The sequence below is a fragment of the Mauremys reevesii genome, linkage group 1, assembly GCF_016161935.1.
Source record: "Mauremys reevesii isolate NIE-2019 linkage group 1, ASM1616193v1, whole genome shotgun sequence".
Taxonomy (NCBI): domain Eukaryota; kingdom Metazoa; phylum Chordata; order Testudines; family Geoemydidae; genus Mauremys; species Mauremys reevesii.
In genome coordinates, this window is record NC_052623.1 from 156,627,869 (window position 1) to 156,654,983 (window position 27,115).

At 37.2% G+C, this 27,115-nt stretch overlaps 2 protein-coding genes across 12 annotated transcripts in view; one reads left to right on the plus strand and one right to left on the minus strand.

Moving 5' to 3' along the window:
* CASK (calcium/calmodulin dependent serine protein kinase) overlaps positions 1 to 27,115 on the minus strand; it is a 407,811-nt gene that overhangs the window by 130,493 nt on the left and 250,203 nt on the right. For 10 of the 11 annotated variants that reach the window (XM_039525884.1, XM_039525847.1, XM_039525842.1 and 7 more), the window contains 3 exons: positions 14,609 to 14,711; positions 2,901 to 3,076; positions 1,131 to 1,253 (listed from right to left, as the gene is read on the minus strand). In XM_039525884.1, coding sequence (XP_039381818.1) covers positions 1,131 to 1,253; positions 2,901 to 3,076; positions 14,609 to 14,711 — 402 coding nt within the window. Of the gene's footprint in view, positions 1 to 1,130; positions 1,254 to 2,900; positions 3,077 to 8,584; positions 8,695 to 14,608; positions 14,712 to 27,115 lie in introns of those variants that run through there. The other variant, XM_039525898.1, reaches the window with a different exon arrangement.
* GPR34 (G protein-coupled receptor 34) lies at positions 18,936 to 25,934 on the plus strand. Its single transcript, XM_039525916.1, has 2 exons — positions 18,936 to 19,006; positions 21,169 to 25,934. The coding sequence occupies exon 2, from the start codon at positions 21,196 to 21,198 to the stop codon at positions 22,330 to 22,332; it is 1,137 nt and encodes a 378-aa protein (XP_039381850.1). The 5' UTR covers positions 18,936 to 19,006; positions 21,169 to 21,195; the 3' UTR covers positions 22,333 to 25,934.

Sequence of the window (27,115 nt, forward strand, 5' to 3'; positions counted from 1 at the left end):
GCATCATCTACCACAAATGACATTCACTACCACATTCATATTAATAATCTGTGTATATCGCATGCTGTCAATGACTCATGGCTGTGTGGGGTTAATGAAATTTTGACTCAGGAAAGGAAGGCTGAGTTTAGCTTAGTAAGGCAGATATATGAGAAGACTGAATTAGGGAATGCCAATAGCCACTTCAGGATTATGCTGGCAAGTATCTATTACAAACTCAATTTTGCTTCTTCTCGCCTGGCCAACACTCTCACCCGACTTTAAGTTCACAAAATAAAGTTATCTCAGCCTCAAAATGCACAGGTTAGCACTAGCTAGGGCCAAGGTTACATTTTTCTGCCAAATTTGCAGGGATTGGACAATAAAGCTCCCCTGTTATGACACCCTAGTGACAGAGGCATTCACTGGAGTTAAAAAAAGTCTAGTATCAGAAAACATCTGTTAAAAAAAGTCTAGCTTTCCTTTGGCCACACTACAGAAAACAAAAACACAAAATAGAAAGCAAGAGAGAAATAAAACTTTGTTAACCAGATTCTAACTAATATCGATGCCCAGAACCAAAATTTATTAACTTCTGAATGTGGAATACTGCTATGGACCTCCAGCTCTGGCAAGTTTAGCATAGGACATCCTAGGGACTGCTGGACAGCTGTTTACGTTCTCCCCAAGCTCCTATCTTTCTTTGTAGAAATAGGCTTCAAAATGTAACTCCTATCACTAGCAAGGTTTCTCAGTGGAAAAACATCTATTTTTATACCAGAAGGTTGATAAAAAGCAGCTGCTGAGCCTTCTCAGGTCACCTGCAGGGGAAGGAGGAAGAGATGGAAGATAAAGCTTCTAAAATTCACATGGGATTCTATCATCTGGACTCCAGGAGGGCCATAGGAAGAAGTGGGAATGCTCCCCAAATCATCTTTTACACAGCACTACTCTACATTCTACAGTCCTCTTGAGGCACATATGGGGGCTCAATCCTGCAAGGTGTCGAGCACTCAGGTCCCAATCCAGTAAAGCACTTAAGCACATCTAAATATTTCTGTAACTTGATGGCTAATCTAAAGAGCAAAAAACCAACTCCATGTTTTTAAGGATATGAACTTTTGAGATGTTATGTTGTTGGCTTTATTTACCTTCAGCCAAGGATGATTCAGGGCCTCATAAACGGTTATTCTTTCAGCTGGGTCCAGCATAAGCATGCGGCGTACCAGATCTTTGGCACTTTCAGAGATATGGCTCCATTGCCTGGGATTCATCTGAGTGTAAGTGAAGAAAAAAATTAAAGGAAGTGACAGAGAACAACAATTATAGGATAGTCATTCTGTACAATGAGCAACTAAGGTATAAGGATAGGTGACACGGGCACTACTGTCAATATTTTATTACTATGAATGTACACAAGACTTGTGCACCATTAAAAAAATATAGATACATGCTAGTATGTGAAAACTAAAACATTACGTACAGTGCTTGATGATTATACAACTGGTAATATGGTACCCATTTTTCTACCTACTTTTTTGCATGTAATGTTCCCTACGGATCAAATTTACCGTTCCCTGCACAAAGCAAAAGTAATCAGGCTTTGGCTGTGGAAATGAAATGGATGAAGGGACAAGTTTATGAGCTGCAGTGCAGCCACTCTACACCACAGTGAAGTGTTGAGCTGCTGGATCTGAATAAGTGGGAAATCAGTGGAGTTCCATGACCCCTCTCACACTGTGGATCTTAGGAATGCAGAGGACCTTGTGGACTACTGCTCCGTCCACAAGGCCAGTGTAAGGTTTAAAGGTTTCAGGAAACCTTTCGCTATTTCCTTGCAAGGGTAGAATTTCATCCAGAATCACTGAGACAAACAAATGTACACTTCAATGACACTTTTAGAATCAGTTTCAGAGTAGAAACACACTAAGCAAGCAACAACATACAAGGCGATGTATAGTATAATCACACATTTCAAGTGTGATCAGCTTTGTGCCTTCAGCTGTTCAAGATGATGATGATTACCAATAAAGGCACACTCAATTAAGCATCTTACTGTTGTTCTAAAGCACTTTTTTCCCCTGAGGCTCTCAGCTGCAGAGTAGACATACCCTGGTTAATTAATACAAAGAATACTACATATTATAGGACTATCAAACTTTAGCAAGATTTTGGGCAATATTCTTACAACTTTGCTAATATACTAAAGGTGTGATTTTGATGTATGCAAAGAAGAAATGAAATGAAAGGGCTTTAGCTCCTTCCTCATAATGACTCCATGATGTCGAAAAGTGTTATGAAACAAGTTTGTCCTCATACACTGTAGTTTGTTATCAATTACAAGTAGCTCCTTAGTAAGTAATCAGTTATTTCATAGCTTACTATACAGTGTAATACGACAAAAGTATGATATCATTTGAATACTAAGATAACCACAAATATTTTTACTAAATTAATGAGATCATTCTTTAGCTATCACATTTAGCATTTAGAACATGTGAGAAATTTTATAAAATGGAGGAATACATATGAGAGTTTATGTATATATCAGTCATACTGATAACACAGAACATCTAATACATACTGAGGCCCTAATCACAAAAACATTTATGCATGGAAGTGGTCTCCCTGAACTCATTGTAAGATCAGGGTCCAATTTTGATGTTACTTTAGAGCTGCTTAACCTAGATAAATGATATGGTAATCTAAATGCCAGAGACTGTTAAACACATACACCACAGAAAAATGGATCAATAATGATATAGGTATCTCTATTCGCACAGAGAGAGCTGTTTGTCTTGTGGAATTTTGCAAATTTCAGTCAGGCTAATTAGCAGCCAAAATATAGAAAGCAACTTCCAGAATTTTTTACAGCACTGTTTTACCTCAGTGAAAAAGTAATCATGCACACTGTCATTTACCTTATATTTTCCTTTAATAATGCCTTCAAATAATCTTTCCTTGGTTCCATAAAAAGGCAAACAACCACTTAGTAGAATAAAAAGGATCACTCCACAACCCCAAACATCTACAGGCTTCCCATAGGGTTCTCTTTTTACTACTTCTGGGGCCATAAAATGAGGTGTTCCTACACGTCCTAAATGGAAATACAAACAAAACTGAGTAAAGTGATGTGTTTCAAACATGAAAATAAAAGTGAATAGGAAAGAAATTAATCTGCATTAAACTGAAACAAACAATTTTAATGGAAAGTTTTATTCACGGATTAAACTTTTTTTTTTTAAAGACAATATTTTCCTTTTCTATATTCAGTATTTGTGAAATGTGTCAGGATGGAGTAATCACTAATTTCTCCACTCCTTGGTTTACCCATCAATAAATTGGGTAAAATATTTACCTACCTTATTGTCATGTAATTAAAGGTTATTTAAAAAAGCTCTGAGATCCTTGGGTGAAATGTGCTGTATAACAAGTATTTGACAGCCATGGAGAGCAAGGTTCTTTATTTATCCACAGAACAGGTAAAACATAATACTGTTCCCACCTAAATACTTTACCAAAGTTTCTTAACTTTGATTTGTAGGAGTCACCTCTAGAGCTGAGATGGCTGTTCAGGCTCCATGTCCTTGGCCTTTTCGCTGAAGGGTATCAAACAGTGACTACTGTTTTTGTCGTGTGAACACTGTCCTTGAAGAATTATATTGACAACACAAACTCACATCAGATGCTAATGTTTTGGGGGGCAGATTTTGAACTAGTCATTAAACAGGAGGACCATCCAAACAATTATTTTTATGATCAATGCCCTTGAACTTTCAAGGGAGTAAACACAAGCTTTTTTTTTTTGTAGTATTACTTTTGCTCAATTACTAACTGACATGTTAAACTGAACAAATATAATAAAATTCATTTTATCGCCCTCTATACATTCGTCCCCCAAATGGTCCCTGTTGCAAAGGAACTACAGAAGAATTGCAAATGGAATTTTCCAGCAATAGGAGCTTTGTCTGTACTACATGAGCAGCCTTAGGACTTCACAGCCACTGATGGTAACATCTGGGGAAAATCATGAGTCTGGCTAACAGCTGCTACCACCATCACTGGATCTATCATCATTTATGCGACTAGACTCGACAATGGTACTCCCCAAAAGCCTGAGTCAGGCCCATAGTGCTGGGTACTGTACAAACTCAGATGAAAAGATGCTCTCTGCCCTACAGGGATTACAACCTAAAGGACTCAACTGCTATCACCATTTAATGCTACCACTATTCAAAGTTACCTTGCAGAAAGACTTCTGCTGGACTGCTTTTTCCTGGGCACCACAAGACAACAAAATATCAGCAATATGCTTTAACTTGGTTGTATAATTTTATAAAGTTACAAATCTGACAACTATCTGGCAATAACTTATCCAGTGCAGGTCATCCTCCTTTGTAATCCGTCTATCTGGTGGTGGAGGGTTGCTCCTGCTCCCTGTAATCTGGTCCCAGCACCACTGGTGGGACTTCGCCACTCTCCCTTTGTATGAGGGCTAAAGGGGTGGGGAAGACGGGGTTGTTTCCTCACTGTCTCAGATGTTAGGAACCCCAACCCATTCCCCACCTTCTATAAATGCCTTCTTCTAATCCGTTTCCAATTCTGATTAATCAGGGAACTGAATGATTACCTGCACTGGGCATGTGCCAATTTGTAATGAAATTAATTTTACAATCTAACCTATCCACCAGGTCCCCAGGCTGCTGAGAGAAAGGCGAAAAAAACCTCACCTTGTCCAGGCCAATGTGGTACTGAGAGAAAAATTAAATTATGAACCCCAAAAAGGAGTCTAGTGCTCACAACAAAGCCAGAAACGGAGTCCTACTCTAATCCCAATGGGAGGGAGAGGGGAAGCTTCACTCCCAGTGCAGACTGGTGCCTCAGGGCAGGAGGAAAAGGCTTTTAAACCCTCCCTTGAGGTACCTGGGAGCCAAAAGACTTAACCTGCACCCATCTGCCAAACCAATCAGCAACAGAACCCTCATCCTCTAGACCACAAGGAGGGGAGGGTTATGTGGAATCCTTCAAAGGGTCAAGGGTTTTCTTTACTCTGATGGCCCAGACTAAGCCACCCCACCTCTGAGGCGGGGCATTTATGGAGTCAAAGATTACCAAGTTGCTTAGGATCATGTCCCCTCCCCCCCCCCCCCCCCGAGTGCCTACAGATCCATGTAGAGGATATCAATGCTAGTAGTAACCTGCTTATAGGAGAGTCTTCTTCAGCTTAATGGTAGAGCTACTTGGATGAGGAGGTTACCTACCTGTAACTGGAGGTTCTTCGAGATTTGTGGTTCCTATCTATAGACCACTGAGAGCTTTATGCATGCGCACCATGTGTCTGGATCCAGAGAATCTGAAAGTAGTGTCCACTGAGCCGTGCTTGCTCCCTGACTCATGGTTAATGGTAGAGCTACTTGGATGAGGAGGTTTCGTCCAAGGTGGTTTCATCCAAGGTGATGAAGTGTGGGTCAGACTGACTGCACCTCCAATTCCTTCTCCACCACAAATCCAGAGGAAAAGGAGGGCGGGAAGTGGAAAACAGATAAAAGAACCTCTAGTTACAGTAAGTAACCTCCTCCTCTTCTTCGAGCCTTCGACTTTGTGCCCCCGTTTGCTGATGTAGCCAACAGTCGTGGTGTTGTCTGACATGATGAGAATACGAAGCCCAGGAGGAATAGGGTAGTCCAGGCCATGACTAAAGGATTCTTAGCTACTTAAATTATGAGTTCTTGTGGAATCTGGAACCTGTCCCTTGGTTGGTAGGCTCGTGATCTGACTGAGTTGATGGTGGCCCCTATAAAGTCTAGGCATTGTCTGGGGTTTTTTGGTCCGTTTTTGACATTGATACTGACTCTGAGGGGAGAAAGGAGGTCGAGCAACATGGAAGTTGAAAGATACAGCCTGACTTTTTGTCTCATTTTGGTTTAGGTTAAACAAAAAGTCAATTCATTTGTATAGTCTCAATATCAAACCTCATCTTTTGCGTTTCTTTAATTATGACCTCATAAAAATATTCAACAGTATCCTGCAATTACAAGAAAGTTCTAGCATATATTCTTTCAGCATTTTTTCTACTTAACCAAACAATATATTTAAGTTTATTAGTGGTTAACACCCTCAACAAAAAAATCCCAAAGTTATTTACACATTCTGATCAATACACTTAGCAATACAGAAAAAAAAAAAAAAGACCAACACCTGAAATTATTATCTAGAAACATTCTGAGTATGGACTTGAAACTGATGTACTAATCAGCTTCCTTATTTTTTCTAAAGAAAGTGTTACAAGGCTTGGGTAACAGTTTCTAAATGGCCCTCCTTCTCTTCCTAATTATAGTTAGTGTGTACAAAAAATACACAGCTACTGCATAACAAACAAGACAAATACAAAACTTCGCAGCTGCAGTTCTGACAACTATAACCATGATATGCAAGGGTTTTTTTAAGTGCAGAACCCACCCATTTTGCTAATATTAATTTCAGTATTAACAAGTAACTTCAAATGAAGTTATGAGCTTTCAGCATAGGCAGTAGTAGTCAAGTAGTAGACAAGTAGTCAAACTTGCTGGGTTTTATTCCCTACCCTGTTTTCTCTGACTTGCTATGTGGCCTTGTACAAAGCTCAATGTCTCAGTTTCCTCATCTTCACAATGGGCACATCAGTAATTCCTCATTATACAGGGATACTGTGAACTATTTTGTTCAGCACTTTAAGGTAACTGGATGAAAGATGTTAGGTGAGTACTATGTACTTACATAAAACAGAAAGAAAAAAGGTTTTCATTGAAATGGGAGCTACATAAACTAATTTTAGAACTTTTGACAGAAAAGACTGCATCCTTGAGCAGATCATAAAATTGGCTATTGTAGCAGCTCATGTCATTGCTGACCTGAAAACGAACCTGGCAAAGAGCAAACTATTTTGGTTGAAGAGCCTTCAAGAATCTAGGGACCCTATACCTGTTTTAGGATGACATACTTCACCCTGTACTTAAGAACACACACAAAACAAATGGCAACCTGATTGACTGTGACATTTAAGCTGGAAGGCAGGAAAAAAACAACATGAATTTTAGCAACTCTATGTAACAGAGTTAAAATTGCGTGTGTGGGACAACTTGCATTTCCCCTGTGAGGCTACAATTGTTCTTGTCCTCATCAGAAAAGGAAATGAAACTAATGAGGTTATGTTTCAAAAATTAGGTCTTCCACACTGCCTCACAGTGTTGCTGCTATGTCAGCAAAGCAGATTTAAAACACTGTATACCATGCAAAACACCTTTTAAAGTTGAAACTTCAAAGGTTATGTGCTGAATGCCCTAAAAAGGGCAAAGGACACTTCAATACACTTATGATATTTGCTAACTTCTCATATTTAATGTGGTAAAATGCTGCAGCTCCTTTTCTGGTGATGTCACACCTATAGTTTACATTTAATAGCTCTGGAGAAAGAAGGTTGCCTAGGTAGTAAACAAGTTCCTTTCCAAATATCACATCTTTAAATAAAATAATTTCTGGTTTTATAGACTCCAATATAGAAGGATTTTTTCCCAATAAAACAATCTTCACAGTAGGGTCCCTCCTGTTTCCTCTATAAATGAAACAGTCTCTTAGGCCCTCAGGAGTCCTTGTTCCTTTGTAGACACCAGATAACTCCCTTTCTTCCTTCTGCTGCACAAGAAACTCTTTCATCCAATAACCAGGCTGAGCCCTCCCTCCATTTTTCCCCCAATGAATTGATGTAAATGTACGAAAACACGGTATTTAATTTATTTTCTATTATTCCTTACATCCAGGAAATAAACATAAAATAAAAAACTTTTTCTTAATTTTTTAAAACAATTATAAAAAAGAAGAATGTAAGGAGTTCAGTGCCTCGTTATATAAATAACCTGGTAACCCTAAAAGGTTAGTTGTGCTATACATAACTTAGTTGATATTTAATGTAAGCAAGTCTAGTGAGACCCCTTTACTCAGACAAAAGGATGAAACTGCAATTTGGACTGCTATTAAAAAGACACTTAACTAGCAAAAACACCACTTTAGAACATTAGTACTGAGATCAAAGTGAGGAAATTCAGAATTATGGCTTCCCTGTAAAGTCCATGATATTAGAGCACAGATGATATAATTTTTAATCAGAGTGTTCCATGACAGTTGGCAGCATTATATACCTTACCACTAAGAAAATATTTGGGGGCCTGGATGATCTGGAAGACTATAATTTGTGGTTCTAGGTCACACTCTAATTTGATCTAGATCAAATCAGATCAGTAACTGAAGGCTCTTCAGTGGCATGTGCTGAATATGATGGCAGTCTGTCCAATCTCCTGTTGACAAATATCCACATCACAAAATGATCTTATGTTGCCTGTTTCAGCAAAGAATGCGAAGTCTGAATAGATACGGAGACTTATGCCCTCTCACCATTAAAGGGGACCCTTCCAGATCAATCAGTTCTGAGGCACATTACAATGTAGTGTGAGGAAGCTTGCACAATTGATAATTTTGCTTTGTGTGTTCTGTGGATAAACAGAGAGCTTCAGTCTCCAGTGTTGCCAATCTTAAAACCATTCACAAGTGCTAAAGATAAATTTTGACTTACCTTTGATCATTTAGTTTCTATGACTCTTCCATATTATTCCAGACAATAGGGTTATGCTTTCCACAAGAAGAGTATATATAGAGACCCAATCAGATTTTGTCATCCCTAAGGCAGGGGACTGATGACCAAGATATCAGTAGGAGATTCTTTCAACACCAGTAGTGTCTGAACGATGTATAAGGGAACAACTGGAACAAATAATTTTTAGGGAAAAAAATGTGAGGTACTAACAAACATCACCATCCGACCTCTCATAATAGAGTAAAATGTTTTTAAATTAAGGAATTCCAAAAAGAGTGGGATGTCTAGAATAATGTGGAAGGAATAAAGGAATCACAAACTAGATCAGATAGGTTAAATTTTACTACCTCTAATTCCTTTCCACATTATTCCAGACAATAGAAACTTTTAAAGCAGGTGTGAGGGAGATGACTAGATAATGAAAAAAAATACTTTTCAATTTCAGTAAAGACTACTGCTTGAAGAAACCTTATTTTGAAAGATGTATCTCTAGACTAGATATCTAGATTGTAAGGTCCAGAAAATGTATAAAAGCAAAGACCACATGGTATCCAGATAAGTTACAACAATTGATGCACGGGCCTTCCTTGCCCACAAAACTGCTATAGAGGAAGTAGACTGATCCTTAATTAATTCATGAATAGACTTTTGTTTAGCCACACAGGTCTGCCAAATGCACTCTGAAATCCACCTAGATGCAGAAATGAGTTTTTGGCAACGTGTATCTTTTGAATAAAATGAAATCTGTCAGAGCCAAAGCACTGTCAAAGTAAATTTTTATTTTCCTCCTAAAATCTAGTTTATGTAGGCTTCTCACCATACAGTGGGTTAATGTACTATCTAAGTGAAAAGAAGAAAATTTGGAGGATAAATGAAGGAATTGTGTGTTTACAATACTAACGTGTCCTTAGAAAATGTAAGGAACAACGTGCCACATAATTTGAACATTATAATGTGGAGCAAATGGCTACTAAAAAAAATCTAGTCTGTATGGAAATAAAATAAAATATTCTGAAACGTCTAGCAAGTTAATGTAGAGCATTTAGCCCCACCAAGAATATAATTACATATGGATGGGAAGCCATCAATATTCAGGACTTCTCAGACTGTCCCAAAAGCCACAGTCTGATCTTCAGCAAACTATATGATAGTCTCTTACTCAGCCATTTTGGTCAGAATTCTAGAATGCTGGCTAGTGAAGCACCAAGAGAACTGACTTTTTGCATATTACCCTATGCAGAGAACACATCATATTCTCTAGTAAGATGAAGCTGATTTTTTTGATCTGTGAGGATATTACATGATCCTGGGGGAAGCTGTCTTAGGTAACTAATATTTAGCAGTTATGCCTTGAGCAAAATCAGTACTGGACTGGGATGCCACAATTGGCCTTGAAGATTGTTTCCTAGTAACAAAGTGAATGGAATTGTTATCCAGATGAACACTGAGTTTTAAGACCTCTGTAGCCAGTGCAGAATTACCAATATGTTTACATTCTTTGCACTTATCTATTTTTGTTAATGGTACTAGCTCAACCTCAGAGAAAATACATAAGCTAAGTGAAAAAAAAAATCACTGGTAGACTCAGTGCTCCTTTTCTGTCATACTTTTACCCCATACCCTCCTCGAAAGACCTGGGGACTTGACAGTCAAGATGTGTTTCTATCTGATCTACAGTTACTGCTTCTGAAAACATACATCACTGAAAGTATTTTGAGACAACTCCAAAGAACTGACAATCATAATATTGTACACCTTTCCTAGAAAAGAAGCAGAAATCACAAGGATGTGAGTTTACATACATGTAACCACTAACTTGCTATGTTCCACCTGCCTCCCCTATCACATTGTAACCAAGCAGATATGTTGAACTGTTCCCAACATATTGACAGACATCTTCTTCTATCAGAGGAGTAGCCGTGTTAGTCTGGATCTGTAAAAGCAGCCAAGAGTCCTGTGGCACCTTATAGATTAACAGATGTTTTGGAGCATGAGCTTTCGTGGGTGAATACCCACTTCGGACGCATCTGACGAAGTGGGTATTCACCCACGAAAGCTCATGCTCCAAAACGTCTGTTAGTCTATAAGGTGCCACAGGACTCTTGGCTGCTTATCTTCCTCTATGAAAGTAGCCTGCTGTTCACAAAGTATGACAAGCCATATGTATTCTCTATACAGAGAAAATTCCATCTTGGTTTAATGTGAATTCAGAACACAATACACCTTGCTTCTTCCTAATGGCACTGAATTCAGAACACAATACACCTTGCTTCTTCCTAATGGCACTGAAGGAACACACTGGTATTTCCACACATTTCTTTTTGGTCCAGTGCGAAATGAACTATGACTTCCATGTCCAAAAGATTTTGTACTGTGTCCTTAATGGTCCGACTCTTAAAAATAATCTCTGGTGACTTGAGAGTTGAATAAATTGCATAGCTGTGTTTCTAAAAATTCTTGAGTGAATTTTTTTGTTAATTAACACTGGACAAGTGCATACTGGAGATAACGTCCTCACAGGCTTTTATGTTAATGACGCTTTGTCAGCTTGAAAGGATTAATTAGCTGGATGAGGCTCCTCCAAACAAAGCAAAAGGGACTCGAACTTAAGAAGTGGAAGAATTTTGAGTGTGAAAGCCTGGCCTGATCTCAAGTACCTGGAAACTGAATTTACTGTCTTGACCAGTAGAATTACAGAATTGTTTTTAAAAAATCCTTTATAGTGGTACAAAGTTTCTTTTTGGTAACAGTATAGATTCAAGGCCTTACTAAAGTAAAAATGATTCCTTCGAAGGCAAGCTTAATAGATTTTTTGAGGAAGTAACTGCTCTCTCCAATTGTGTTCTTCTGGATTGTGTGCAATTTGGGCTTGTCAGATACAGACATGTCACTGTAAAAAATGTAGAGAAAACAGGCACTTTCCCATGAAAATAAAGAAAAAATAAAGCTGAAGAACTCAAATGTATATATTTTAGAGAAATCACTGCAAAAATACTGATCTACATGTAAAATGAGGGGCTTTTGAACAACAGCTTGTCTACGTGGGGATATTTACTGGCAGAACTATACCAGTATAATTATACTGCTATACTTACTCTGGTATAGTGTAGTTTACACCACTGCAGTTACAGTGGTTTATCTTATACCACTTTCAAAGTGACAAAGTAAACTGGGGCTGTGTCTACATTGCCACTTTCAGCTCTAAAACTTTTGCCATTCAGGGGTGTGAAAAAATACCCCTCTGAGCGACAAAAGTTTTAGCGCTGAAAAGTGCCAGGACAAATAGCTCGTTCAGGGTATTTATTTTTTTTAAATGACTAGGGGAGAGCTCTCCTGGCGATAAAACGTGTCGATACTGCCTAAGTCACAGCGCTGCCATGGCCGCGCTGTAATGTGGGCAGCGTAGACATACCCTGGAAAAAGGCACTCTTATCCCAGAATAAGAATGTCCACCTGGGGAGTTTTACTGGTATAATTATACCAGCATAGTTCTGTCAGTAAATTTCCCCATGTAGACAAGCATGCAGTATATATGGTACTGGTTTCTGCTGCTCCCCTATGGATCTGTGAATGTCAGTGAGCATCAAGCATCTGCAGCAATTCTGCTACTAAACATTTTTAAGATTTACTGAAGACCACTACAGGCCAGGAACACACAGACTTTCTAAAGTCAGCAGAAGCAAGAAAGTGTGGGGACTGTACTGCCTAAGTCAACAATTCTTAAAAAAAAATTGGCTGAAAAAAATCAGCACATACATAGCATTTTGTAGCTGAGGAGAAATATAATTTTTAACTGTTTATGTGAAACAGAGTTAGTTTTTTAACTCAAGAAACTGCAACTTTCTATTTCAAAATTACATCTGTGACTGCAAACAGTTGGAACTGATGATATGCTGCTGATAAATTCCCTGTTCTTCTATAAAGTCTCTAGCTCCCATAATTCATACAGGAGACTCCTGACAGATGAGGAGTGATGAAACTTTTTTTTAAAGTTACAAAACAAAACTTATTTACAGTACATAAAACTAGAAGAACAAATAGAGCTTATTGATGAGTGCTGACAGCATACTAAACTCTGAACAAATACGCATGTAGATAATCTGCTCCCAGGAGATTACAGACAGCACAGTTCTGACCCATATGATATACAGTGGATGACGTGAGGTTGAAGAGACAAATTCTTGCAGAAGTCATCCTTCCAAAATTTTGTGAAAAAAGTATTGTTTAAGGAAAGATTTCTGGAGGAGGAAGAGGATGTTTGCCAGACGTGAGGAATGCTGTTCAAAGAATAAGGAACAGGATGAAAGAGAGCATGAAGAGGAGAGGAGAAAGATAAGGAGTCTCTTAAGGAGGGAAACTTGGGAGGAGTAGTACAAAAAAGACTTGATACTATACATAGGTGTAGTTTTGTAGGGTCTTGGAAGGTGAAGAAGAAGAAGAAGAAGGAGGAAGAGAAGCAGATTTGAGTTTGAAGCTGGTGGTGAGGGGATGCCAGCAAAAAAGCTAGATGTGGCAAACTATGACCAAGACAGAGGAAGATTTTCACATTGGGGATTAAGGAGGCCAGATTTTAGAGAGGCTTCAAAACAGCCATGAACAGGATTTAAAAACAGTAGCAGCACAGGGAGAAGGAATGATAGGGGATGGAGATATCATGAGGCTGAGTGCCTCAGTCATGGGTGGATAATAGAATTGTATATGGTGACAGAAAAGGGAGGGGCAAAAGAACCTTTGGGAGAAATTCAGTTTTTGTCAGGTGGAGCTTGGGATAATGGTTGGACATCCAGGAGAAGATGTCTGAAGGAGTCAGGCATGTAAGACCAGCAGCACTGTAACGATAGGTGAAACAAAAGGAGTGGATAAAGTCACTCAGCGACAGAGGAGGAAAAGGAAAGAATCAAAACTAGGAACTCGAGAAATATCACTGAAAAAGGGAAGAAGCAGAGATGCAGAAGAAGCTGCTGGAAAAGGTGAAAACCCAAGAGAGCACAAAGACATAAAAAGCTCAGGAAAAAAGCAAATGGAGCAGAAGGAAATAATTATCTTATTCAATAACAATGGCTCAGAAGGACAAGTACAGAGAAGAGGATCTCAGACACATCCAGAAGAAACTGATGGTTGTTAGTATCAGTGGTGTGTACAGAAGTCAGATTGCAACAGATCCATTCAAGCATTAGAGGAGAGAAAGTTGAGGCAGCACTTCAAGAAGCTTGGAGGTGAAGTGCAACTGCTCCCCTGTTGTAGAAAGAAAACCTAATGAAATCCTTGGCACCAATCCCCTACCCTGGCAATGAAGTCATCAGAAAACTGATTGGGTCTTCATCTGTGCAGGCTGAATATCGCATAACCCTATTGTCTGGAACAATATGGAAGGTAGCTAGAGGAAATAAAATTCATAGAAAAATGTAAGCATTCTGTCAGTAAATATATATGTATCAAGAAATAGACTCGAATGCAATACCCATACTACAGCATTATAATTTATAAAGATCCACAGGTTATAACTCATGTGACCACAATACGTGACAGGAAACTGTAAGTGTTATTACACCTGGGCAGAACAGAGCAACATTAAGGGTGCTATAGTAATCCTTAATTCAATTTCCTTGGCCTTAATTTCAATCTTAATATCAGTTTTGTTTCTTTTTGTGTGTCAACTGTGATGAACGGACATACTGATATGGAAGAATTTCTGATTTTTTCAGTCGTAACTTGATCAAAACAATTACACTTGTAATTTTTAAGGGAATTTCTCTTTATATTTACACAATAAATATAGGTATACTATTAATGAATTAATAATTTAGACTGATCAAGTATGTGTGTTTATAAAGTTCATAAAACCTTTAGTGCATGAGTTGCATACTAAAATTTTTGCAGAATTTTTAATTTGTAGGGCATGTTCCTCTTGGAAATGTACATTTTTAATGCTATAGCACTATACACACACCACACACACTCAGCATAAGGTTTTGAAGGCAAAGCACAAAATAAAATTCTTACCTCCAGCTACTAGTCCAGACTCCCCTAACTGAATAGCTACCCCAAAACCACCAAGCTTTACGGGTGCTGAATTCTCCTTTGAAGCAAGTAGCACGCAGTGTGGCTGAAAAGAGAAAACCCAGCAGACATGATTATACCAAAAAAAATCCAACCTGCTTGCTGAAAAGAGAAAACCCAGCAGACATGATTATACCCAAAAAAAAATCCAACCTGCTTGAAGAACTGAAAATATCTTTGTAATATATCAAAAAGAAGCTTAAGTTTTTGTCTGTTGAATGGAGTCCACTTTGGCATCTTTTTACTTCTTCATTTCAAACTTTTATTTTGGTACAGCATAAGCACCCTCACCCCTTTCTGGTTTCCCTCTGGTCTTGCCTTAACACAGCAAGGCCTCATCAGGGCTAGTCAGTACTCATAGAGAACACAGCCTGAAGTCACGACAATATGAGGAATAAGAACTTCATGAAAGTCTGCCAACTTTTTCAGCAGGATGTGGCTCCAGTTCTCCAGCAGAAACATCCAGTCTCTGTGAGACCTTATGTTTCACATAAACAAAATAACCTTCTTTTGGAGCTCTAGCCCATCCCAACATAACCAACACAAATTTCAACCTGCAAAGGGGAAGCAAGCTGCCTGTATGAGATATCTAGCAAATAGTGACCTTGGGGAAAAAATAAAAAAACTACTTGGGTGTTGACACAGATTCCATGTATGGCATTTGTGCTTCTACTCTTCCACAATTCATACCAACAGTAATACTGAGATGGAAAATACAAGAATTAATACTATTATGCAACTATATTGGGGCAGGAGTTTAGGGAATCTTTGTGTATCAATGCAAATATATATATATATATAGGCTGTTGATTAAAAATTAATCACAATTAATCTGTTTAATGACACTTAAACAATAGAATATCAATTGAAATTTATTCGTTTTGGATGTTTTTCTACATTTTCATATATATTATATTCTGTGTTACTGAAATCAAAGTGTGTATTATTTGTTATTATAAATATCTGCACTGTAAAAATGATAAACAAAATAGTATTTTTCAATTCACTTCACACAAGTACTGTAGTGCAATCTCTGTCATGAAAGTGCAAATTACAAATGTAGATTTTTTTTGTTACATAACTGCACTCAAAAATAAAACAATGTAAAACTTCAGAGCCTACAAGTCCACTCAGTCCTTCTTCTTGTTCAGCCAATTGCTCAGACAAACAAGTTTGTTTACATTTACAGGAGATAATGCTGCCCTGTTCTTATTTACAATATCACCAGAAAGTGAGAATAGGCATTTGCATGGCACTTTTGTAGCTGGCACTGCAAGGTATTTACGTGTCAGATATGCTGAACGTTCGTATGCCCCTTCATGCTTCAGTAATTCTACATTTGTAAGCTCAAGTTTCATGATAAAGAGACTGCACTACAATACTTGTATTAGGTGAATTGAAAAATACTATTTCTTTTGTTTTTTTACAGTGCAAATACTTGTAATAAAAAATATAAAGTGAGCATAAGAACTACAAAATTCTTATTTGTAGTCTATTTTAATTGAAATTAATATATTTGAAAATGTAGAAAACATCAAAAATATTTAAATAATTGGTATTCTATTATTGTTTAACAGTGCAATGAATCGCAATTAATTTTTTTAATTGCTTGACAGCTCCCTCCCCCCCCTCCCCCATATATAACCTGCTATGTAACAGCAGCCAGTATTTAATACATCTAGCTAAGTTTATCCCTGGGGGAATTCTGTGCCATTGAGCAATGCAGAGTTTGCACAGAACTAATGTTCTGCACAGAATTTTCTCCCCCGCCACAGAAATGGGCTGCAGAATTGCTGGCTGCCACTAGAGAGCCACTGGATCCATCAGAGCCCAGCTCCCCAACAGAAGAAACAGCCAGTGGGAGAGGAGGGAACTAGAGGGTTCCTAGAAACTGCAGTTCCCTGCCCTGCATGAAGGCGGCAGCATGCAGGAAACTCTATACAAGCCTGGAACCCAGCATTAGGCTGTTTCTCCCTCAGGATCCCTGGGCTTTGAGAGGGTAGTGGATGAGTGTCTGGGCTGGGGGGCAGCCCTGCAGCTGAGCTCTGGAGGGTAGGGGGTGCGGGTGTCTGGCCCCCTGCCTGGGCTCTGGGAGGGAGGGGGCAGAGAAACATGAAGTGGTTTGTCATGAGGGTTTCTTTAACTCTCTATTTCTGGGGGAACTTTTGTGTGTCTGTCTGTATTGTTACAAACATAGTTGCTGACAGGTATTTTGAAATAAATTACCTAAATAATTGAGTATCAGAGGGGTAGCCATGTTTGTTGCTTTTTACAGATCCAGACTAAGAGTCTTGTGGCACCTTATAGACACAGGTGTATTGGAGCATAAGGTTTCGTGGCTGAATACCCACTTCGTCAGACACATGTAATGGAAAGGAATTTCCATTACATGCGTCTGATGAAGTGGGTATTCACCCACAAAAGTTTATGCTCCAATACATCTGTTAGTCTATAAGGTGCCACAAGACTCTTTGTAGCTAAATAACTGAAACTGACATTATTATATGGTGTTATTTTGACAAATAAAATATGCAGAATTTTAAAATATTGTGCGCAGAATTTTTAATTGTTTGTTTCAGAATTCCCCCAGGAGTATAAATTGTTCCACATGCACAATGAACCCTTGGAGCATTTTTTGCATCTCCTCACAACTGTCAAATCAATCATATTAAGATTAGCATGTTTAACTTGTTCAATGGCAAAACTACATATTGCTTTTTGGAGAATAATTTACAGTAGAAATTGAAAAACTGAAAACTACTGATGAGCAACATCTGTAACCCTCCCCAGCCCCTTGGGTGATTTTGGGGTTTCCAGGAATATATTGCCATATGTACTAGGACTTTCTCTCTAGTACCAAACTTCTGGAAAAGGTTGGAACTTATAGAATAAATATCTGACAGGCTTAATTAACGTTAGTGCCACTGCCATTAACCTGCTTAAACCTCTGGCATACATGGATCAGATTTGTTGAATAAGAGGACAGTTTGTTACACAGTCATTTCTATTGCTCCAGATGTATTTTAATAAACTAACTATAGAGTATTTATCAGTCATCATATATGGTTACAAAGAACTTGACCTCTTGAATCTGGAAGAGTTGCTACACAACCTCCCAATATGCAAGGCTGAACACACTATGGACGAGTGCAACTATGGAAGAATCTACTTTGGGCAGAAGCACAAGGACTAACTACAACAATTTCTACTACAATAAAATATTCTGTTTAATTCAGGATCATATTAAAAGAAAAACACATGGTAGAAAACACCTTCTTCCATATCCCAGTCAATAATACTTCTCCAAGAAGTATCACCCTACATTTCCCAATCCCTTATCCCTGTGATGTGTTTCTATATCAGTATATGGTTTAGTTCTGTTAAGAAATAGTATAAACTATATTACAGCTTATTCACAACAACCTTCCTGTGCGACTAAAAACTCATTAAACTAAATGAGGCTCTATGCTACCTTTGTGGTTTCCCAGTTCTGGAATCAGTGAAGGCCAGAAAACATCTTAGAGCAGCTCCAGGGATGTTCTAAATTGTGCCTGGCTGCCCATGGTCCCAAGAGGGCTACTTTAGCGCTGGGGATTGCTGGAGTGCAATGATACTGCAGACAGGCCCTCTTATCCCTGGCTACAAAAACCATGTGTTGGAAGAATCTCCAGATAGCTTGTTAAATGACCATTTCAGCTTTTTGGCATTGGAGCAGCAAAAAGGAGCCATATTGGCAGAGAACCTGAAGCACTCTCATATAAATCCTATGAATTGTTTTATATAAAACTCAAAGTCTTAAGAAAAAAATAGTAGCCCCTGATAAGAAGATATAGCTTCCTAATTAGCCTAATTGAAATCTGAAGAGTCCAGAGGCAGTTCGACTCCCACCCAAATCAAATTATGGATGTGGTATTGTAGTTTTTGATTATCAGAATTTTGGAGGCAGATGCATCCAAGCCAACAGCACCTTAATTCTTTTTCCAAAAGGAAATCAAAAGTTTCTAGACAAACGTCAAAATGTCCAATTACTCTTGTATTGCGCCTTGGACAAAACAATATATACACAGAAAAACTGATTAAGATTCAGCAAAAAACAAAACTACTATTTTATACCAAGACTCAATTTTATAAACTGTAAAAACCTTAACAAATAAACAAAAAAATCTTTGCCAGAAACATCATCACAGCAACACAGGAAGTTTATCTAGCTGACTGGGCTGATTCTTATCACAGAGAAGCTTTTTCTATAGCTTTCTAATAAGACAGGCACATTATCTTCCTCTTTCCTTTCAAAGTGTTTAAGAAAACAGTCAGCAGAAGAGGTCCGTAACTAATCAGAATGTGAGTATTTCCCTTTTAATTAAAGATATGCTAAATCAAATTTTAGATGAATATAGATTATAAAGGTACTTGTGACCATTCAGAAACTTAGAACATTTAATTACAAGCCTCAAAATTTAAGTAAATTATGTCTGATTTGATATCTGTGATAGCATTTGTCCTGGCAGATGAAAAGATTGCAATACTTATATAACTTAATATTCGCTTCTCTATTTTCCTTAAAAACTAATTATATAAATCATAGTATCAAGGTTCTCCCCACCACTAAGAGCGCTTAAATTAGTAAAGTGAAAGGTGGTCTTGAAAAGTACAATTACAATAAACATGCTCTCTATTAGATCAAACCTACTTCTTTTACAATAGTTTGTGGCCTAAGTAATGCAGTATGACAATATGTCAGACATAATAATAAGATTACAATCTGTATAAGATTATTTACATAGTGTGAAGTCATTTTCAGTATATTACTTACTATTGTCATAAGAACAGCCAACATGGTATACAAAAATATTTTAGATCCTCCATTCAATTATTCTGAATCTTTCAAGTGTACATCTTTATGCTTATTATTAGCTCTTAGCAATATTCAGATTTTTTCTTCTGTTTTATATTGTTGCCATCTGCACTGTTAAAATTGTATCTCATATTCAATTATACTCTATATTTTAAAAAGAGTTAATACATAGATGAAAGTTTACTGTAAGATAGAATTTGGGATACTCCCCCCCCCCCCGTTACTCCCAAAATCTGTTGTTCTGTTAGAGTTATGAGTACAAACAAGTGTAAAACTGTGAGTTTATCAAAACCAAAGATCTCGCTTAAAAAAAACAAACCCTAAACTCAATGCAGCTGTCATTTACTCTGTAACCCAGTATTTTAAGTTTCCATATTTTGACAGATGTTCTTATGCAAAAAAACAAAAACAAAAGAACCCATTAGCATTCAAATAAATTAATGTCAAAAGAGGGACTTAGACTAAATAGTGTCATTAGCAAAATATGTAGAATATTGAAATACATATACAAATCAAGTGCGAAAGTGAAGAAATCAGTCAATTACTTATTTGATCAAACGTAGATCATTCTATTATTTTCATTGCTGTTTTGCCCCTTCAGGAAAACACTTTAGACATTTCTATTAAAAATATCTTTTTTCACTCTAATGTGAAGCCAAGGCTGAGCCTCTGTCTTCTGGTGTTATTGTGGCTTCCAGCCCCACCCCCCCAAACTCAAAGTTAGAGATGGTGTGAAAATAACTCAGCATTTATTGGAACAAATATAAATATACACAACAAAATAAAATATTGCAAGTATAATTTGTCTTGTCTCTCCCTCACAGAAAGTGTTTTTCAAACAAAATACAAAAGAGTTATATTACAACATAACTATAAATGATTTTTTGCATGAGTTTTGTATCAGCATCTGCTTTTGCACACTCAGTGGAAGTGTGAAAAGAAGAGGCTATAACATACAAGTGCCTCAATTTTGAAATCTGGTTGAAAGTTCTTCTGCACAACTGATGGTACTTAATAAATTATAGGTAGTTGTATTTGCTACTATTGTTGCTGCCTTTAAACATCTATAAATAATTTGATTTAAGACGGTGCCTATGACAAATCAACTTAACATACTGTGGCAAGGCACCTTCTCAGTCTCCCCAGCCTCTGCTGCTTTTAGCCCTGGTGAGACAGGCTTGGGTAACCTGGTCCCCCTTGGGACACTGGGGAAGTCTGCTCCCCGTATCTCTACCAGTCCTGTTTAGAGTCTTTTTACTCCCTTGTGGGAGAGAGGACTGCCTCTCCTCCTGGTGAAACTCGCTGTCTTGCTGCTCCAAGACTCCTTCTCTCTCTGCTCTGCCCCCCTTCCTTCCTTCCAGGGAGGGGTTTAAAAAGGTCTCAGGCAGCCCCAAGTTGGAATCAGCTGATCCTAATTAACCTCAGGTAGCTCCCCCTCAGCTGATTATAATTTGCTACCTTGCTAACCCTTTCTCAGCTGAACCTGATTGACCTGTAGTTGCCTCCCAGTTGATAAGGAGGAGGGCCTTTTAACCCTCTGGGACTGATTCCTACCCCTCCCTTGCAGCTGTCTGTCCTGAGTTTATCACAATACAAAATTAATACCATAGTGAACTCCTCTTATGTATTTCCCTTTGCATCCTTATAGGACAGTATAAGAAAGCTCGAACAGACAATGGAGGCAACTTCACCTGAGATCCTGAACTCTTCTTCATACAAGGAAGTCTTCTGGAGTTACCAAACTGAGCTACCCATAAACTTCTCTTCGGAAACCCCAAATGCTACTGTCTGTCTCATGAATGAAGGCGCCTTGTCTCTTGTTTTCATCATTTTTTACTCCATTATTTTTGTTATTGGATTGGTTGGCAATATTATAGCCTTGTTTGCTTTTTTCTACATTAATCACAAAAGAAATTCTATCCAGATTTACCTGCTTAACGTAGCCATTGCAGACCTTCTACTGATCTTCTGCCTCCCCTTCCGTATACTGTATCATATTAACAAAAACACATGGATGTTGGGATTGATTTTCTGCAAGATTGTAGGAACCCTATTTTATATGAACATGTACATTAGCATCATACTGCTGGGATTAATTAGCGTGGATCGTTATGTAAAAATTAACAAGTCTATACGACGTCCAAAAATGTTAACAGCTACACGAAGCAGATATATCTGTTGCATATTGTGGGCAATTGCAGTAATAGGATTCATAATGACAGTTGCTCAGTCTGTTAAGAGGGAAGAATACAATTCGACTATGTGCTTCCATTACAGAGATAAACAGAATGCAAAAATGGAGGCAATTTTAAACTATATTCTTGCTACACTCTTTTGGATAGTTTTCTTTCTACTAATACTTTCGTATATTAAAATTGCGGAGAACCTTCTGAAAATTTCCAAGAAAAGAGCAGATTTTCCCAATGCTGGAAAGTACAGCACCACAGCAAGGAATTCCTTCATTGTACTTATTATTTTCACCCTGTGTTTTGTACCATTTCACATATTCCGATTTGTCTACATTACATCACAATTACAACACACATCTTGTCACTGGAAGGAGATAATTCACAAATGCAATGAGATAATGCTTTTATTTTCAGCTTTCAACAGCTGTTTAGATCCAGTTATGTATTTCCTAATGTCCAGCAGTGTTCGTAAGACTGTATTCCGACTTATTTGTAGAACACTTCATGGGGACTCAAGTGTAAGTGATAGTATTTCAGAAATGAAACCTGGGCAATCTCGTCATGATACTGCAACTACCATTACCCCCCATTCAAGCTTTTTGAAGAAAAATTCCCTCATCTGATTGCCTAAATATAATGGACAACCGCTTCCCAAAAAGACAAGCAGATAATCTACTAGATAATCGAAACTGGATGTATATGTGTACAGGAATATACAACAATACAGAGCTGGTAATACTGCCTCAAGAAAAGCCTTTCCGCCCTCCTTTCCTTCCTTTTTTACAAGTATGGGAAGGTCACACTTCAACTGCTTAAACAAATTAAAAATGATTTTTGGTGAGAAAGAGCTTAACTTTTTTTTTTTATTACAAATCAATATGAAGTTTGAAACCTTCAATTAAAGAAGATTCATTTAAGACAGGATTAATCTAGAGCACTTTCTTTCAGGGGCAAATTTTCAAAATGTGACCTTGATGTGTGCGCAAGAAGCTTTACACAGAAATACTTGGTATACATTTATTAGCACTACTAGCTATGCACATATGATAGGATGAATTTTGCACAAGTAAATCTTTATCTGTATCTAATTCAAACCAACTATGAAACTGATGTATTACAGATTTTATAAATCCGTGTTTGAAAAAAATATATTTTAGCAGGCTTCAAAAATAAATCAGCATCTTAACTGCATTTATTAAACTAACCCTTTCAACAAAATATATCATAATCTATTATGAATGTGACTTACACAGAAGGTAAAAGACAAGACAATTATTAGTTCATTTATTGGAAAAAATGTGCTTTTTATTTTGTTTTTTTAAGCAAAATTTGAATATTCAATTACTGATTTTGAAATCCTCTAACAAGCCTTCCAGAACCTTCATTATGTTAAACACCAATCTTAACTCAGGGGAGAAAAAGGTGAAAATACTGGAAAGTAGGCAATTCACATTTTGAGGCGGCAGCGGCAGGGGATGAGGGGGATTATCCAAGATTTGTTTCAAAATCCTATTGACAAATCTAATAATTTCAAAACATACATGTATGCCAAAATCTCAACAAGGATAAGAAATTCATAATGAAAGACAGTTACAAAAACTGTAAACACAAAATTAAGCTATTGTGGATGTAGGAGGATTTGAAATGAGCAGTGTTTTGTCAGTGTCTCTGTTCAATCCCAATCACCTACGTTTTGAGGTTAATATCTACTTGTATATTTCCAAAAACATTTATTTCAAATATAATACACCTATGGCAGAGACCATGTCTTTTTACATGACTAAAGTATCACAAGCAATGATGTTATGCAAATAATAATAAAATATTAAATGTGGACGGCATAGCCCAATTCAAAATTAAAACCAAACAAACAGATTTATGCAGTTAATGCGTGCAGGCTGAGTAAAATTTTTAACAACGTTTAACTAGCCTTGATGACTAGGGAGTGGGTGAGGGAGAGAGCTAGACTAAGAGTGAGGGAACTGGACTGGAACTTGAATCTCTAATGTGATAGGCCACAATGCTGGCCAGGCCAGAATTTTGTTTTAAACTCTAAAATAAAGGGTCTAATCCTGTAAAATTTGAGTAACTTTATTCAAGTGAGTAGTTGTACTGAAGTTGATGAAAACACTCATGTGACTGCTCCCTACATCTTTGCAAGACTGGGTCCTAAGGCATCATGTTGCATGTCTAAACTTGCATGTTTTCAATACTGGGGAAAATCCTGGTTCCAGTCAATGGCAAAACTTCTATTGACCTCAATGGAACCAAGATTTCACACACTGTTTCTTTTACATTTTGGACATCATTTTAGTGTAGTTTTTCTGTTAATCTATTATTGTTCAGGTTTGGTGCTGCTGGATATAAATGTGTTCACTAAACCACAATTACTGGTAACTGTATATTATGTTTCAAAACTGTGGGTATCTTTCGTATCTTCTTTAGAAATACTGTGATTCTTATAATTTTATTTTAAGTTTTACTTACAGTCTCAACATTTGCATTTTTCTTCAATATTTTTATACAAATAATATTTAAGATTGATTTTTAGCGTAGTTCCTGAGTGATTCTTATAGCAATTTCTAATCTGCTTTTCAGAAATAATGTCAAAGCTGGCAGACAACCATACCTCACAGTTATGTCTTTGTCCATAAACCAGCAGGTCATATGGTCTCCTTGCTCTGTTTCCACACTCTAGCCTATGAGCCCACAAGAAACTGCATCCTTCTCTCTAGAGCACTCACAAATCAAACTGCTTATACATTTCTATTTCTTTTCTGACCAGACCTAGCCAATAGAAACTACAAATGAAATGAAAAGCAAAAATAAAAATGTTCAGTTAAGTACAGGTTGAAAGTAGGTTGAATAGCCCTACTCACCAGGCATGGAGGGAACTGAACAAGGAAGCAAGAAAAGCCATTCAATTTCATTATTATTATTTTTTTATGAATTTAAATCCAGAAACCTCATTCAAAGGTTACCATCTATAGAAACAGTGTTATCATAATGGTACGTTCTGGGATATCTTCAGTGAACCAAATAGTAGCATGAGAATTCACAGTTTCAATTTGTTCTGAATGTCACCTTTGGGGAAAGCCAAAATCAAGTGGAAAAGTGCTCTTAATTATAGAAAAACCTGCTTTACATTTGTTTTTGTAAAGTCATCATTAATTTTGTTATTGTAATATTGTTTTGTAAAAAAGCAAGTAATCACTCTGCAATCAGGACAACATGAAAAAAATTATTCAGTTTTGAAGCTATAAGAGCAAGATTTGAGCCTATCAGATGTAATGGTGGGCTTTTTTGTTTTAATAATTTGTGTGTGATTTACTTGTGAAAGATACTGCTCTGGAGACTGACATTGAGTATATATAGGACAGGTACAGGACAGCAGAAATTAAACCTTTCCATAGTGTTCTACCAAATTTTAACACTAACCTGGAGTTATCACCTTTGTGAGGCGGAGGTGATTCAATCTTAACACAACCACCATGTTAAGATTGCCAAAAGTTCCAATAAGTGCTATTTTATTTGTGATGTACAAATTTGTATACTGGGATCTGATCTGAGACTATGAATGTATTTCAATCAGACCATTAAATATAGAACTATGTGAAAAGCTGATTTTTGGTTCACTGGAAGTTCCAAAAATTATGAAAAAAAATTGTTTTAGATTCATCCAAAATCATTAAAAAAAATTTTTTTCAGTGAACCAAAAGTCTAAAAAGAAAGTTTTTGGGGGTGTTGAATGCAATTTTTGTTCAACCCCAAACTAAGTGTTTTGTTTCTGAACTTTTAAAAATGTTTTTGTATTTTAATTTTTAAAACAAATTTCAAAGTTATTTTGAATAAAAAAATCAAAATGTTTAGTTTAAAGAAAATGTCAAAATGATTTTTTTTTAAGTTTTGTCCCGACTAAAACAATTTGGCAAAGTAGACAACTTTGAAATGTTTCCCTAAACCCAAATCTGCATTTTTGATCAAAAAAAGTTTTGGCCAAAAAAGTCACCCTGTTCTAATTAAAAAGCCTTCTGATAATAATGATGTTGGCCGATGTTGACGTTGGTTGGATTTTAACCAGTGATCTTGTTTAAATTTTTTCTACTATGGTGTACTGATAAATCTTGGAAACTTGTAAGTAAAGGTAAAAAACACAAATCTGTACTTATTTCTTGATGAATAATAGTGTTTGTTGGTATTGCTTTTAAATAAAATTCCAATTGTTTTGTTTCTTCATTTTAATTGTTAAAAACTTACATTTATACAACTTTTTCATTCTAGGGGACCCCAAAGTACTTTACATGCTAGTACATATACACACAGAGTATGAAATGGAAGGTAGCAACTTCTAAACAAAGAGAGACAAGTTGACATTTTTAGGCAGAAGTGTCTACCTTATCCCATTAAATCCAAAGAGAATTTCAGGTAGGCTATAGGCTTCAACTTTTTCTCTTCTGGAACTGAGTTATATCAGCTTAGATGGTACAATATCATGCCCTGCAAATCAACCTGGTGGAATAACAGATCCTGAAATAACACCTGCACATCTACCAACGTGATATATGCCATCATGTGCCAGCAATGCCCCTCTGCCATGTACATTGGCCAAACCGGACAGTCTCTACGCAAAAGAATAAATGGACACAAATCTGACATCAGGAATCATAACATTCAAAAACCAGTGGGAGAACACTTCAACCTCTCTAACCACTCAGTGACAGACTTGAAGGTGGCAATTTTGCAACAAAAAAACTTCAAAAACAGACTCCAAAGAGAAACTGCTGAACTTGAATTAATATGCAAACTAGATACTATTAACTGTGGGTTAAACAAAGACTGGGAATGGTTGGGTCATTACACCAATTGAATCTATTTCCCTATGTTAAGTTCTCCTCACACCTTCTATGGGCCATCTTAATTATCACTTCAAAAAGTTTTTTTCCTCCTGCTAACGATAGCTCATCTCAATTGATTAGACTCTGCCTGTTGGTATGCATACTTCCACCTTTTCATGTTCTCTGTATGTATAAATATCCCCTGCCTGTGTGTTCCATTCTATGCATCCGAAGAAGTGAGCTGTAGCTCACGAAAGCTCATGCTTAAATAAATTTGTTAGTCTTTAAGGTGCCACAAGTACTCCTGGTTTTTTTGCGGATACAGACTAACACGGCTGCTACTCTGAAACCTGAAATAACATTGGACATCTGTGGAAAGTTACATCATGGTATCAAAATCACATTTCAAAATGTCTTTATATAATGATGTGTTCTGATGCACGTTTATTCTGCTGGACAGATTTCTATACATGACAATCCAAGCAGGCAGACTGTTAATTACTCGAACTGAAATTTGGCTAAGACACCAGGATTATTCCCTCTCGACCTGTGAAGTGTGTCACATGATAAG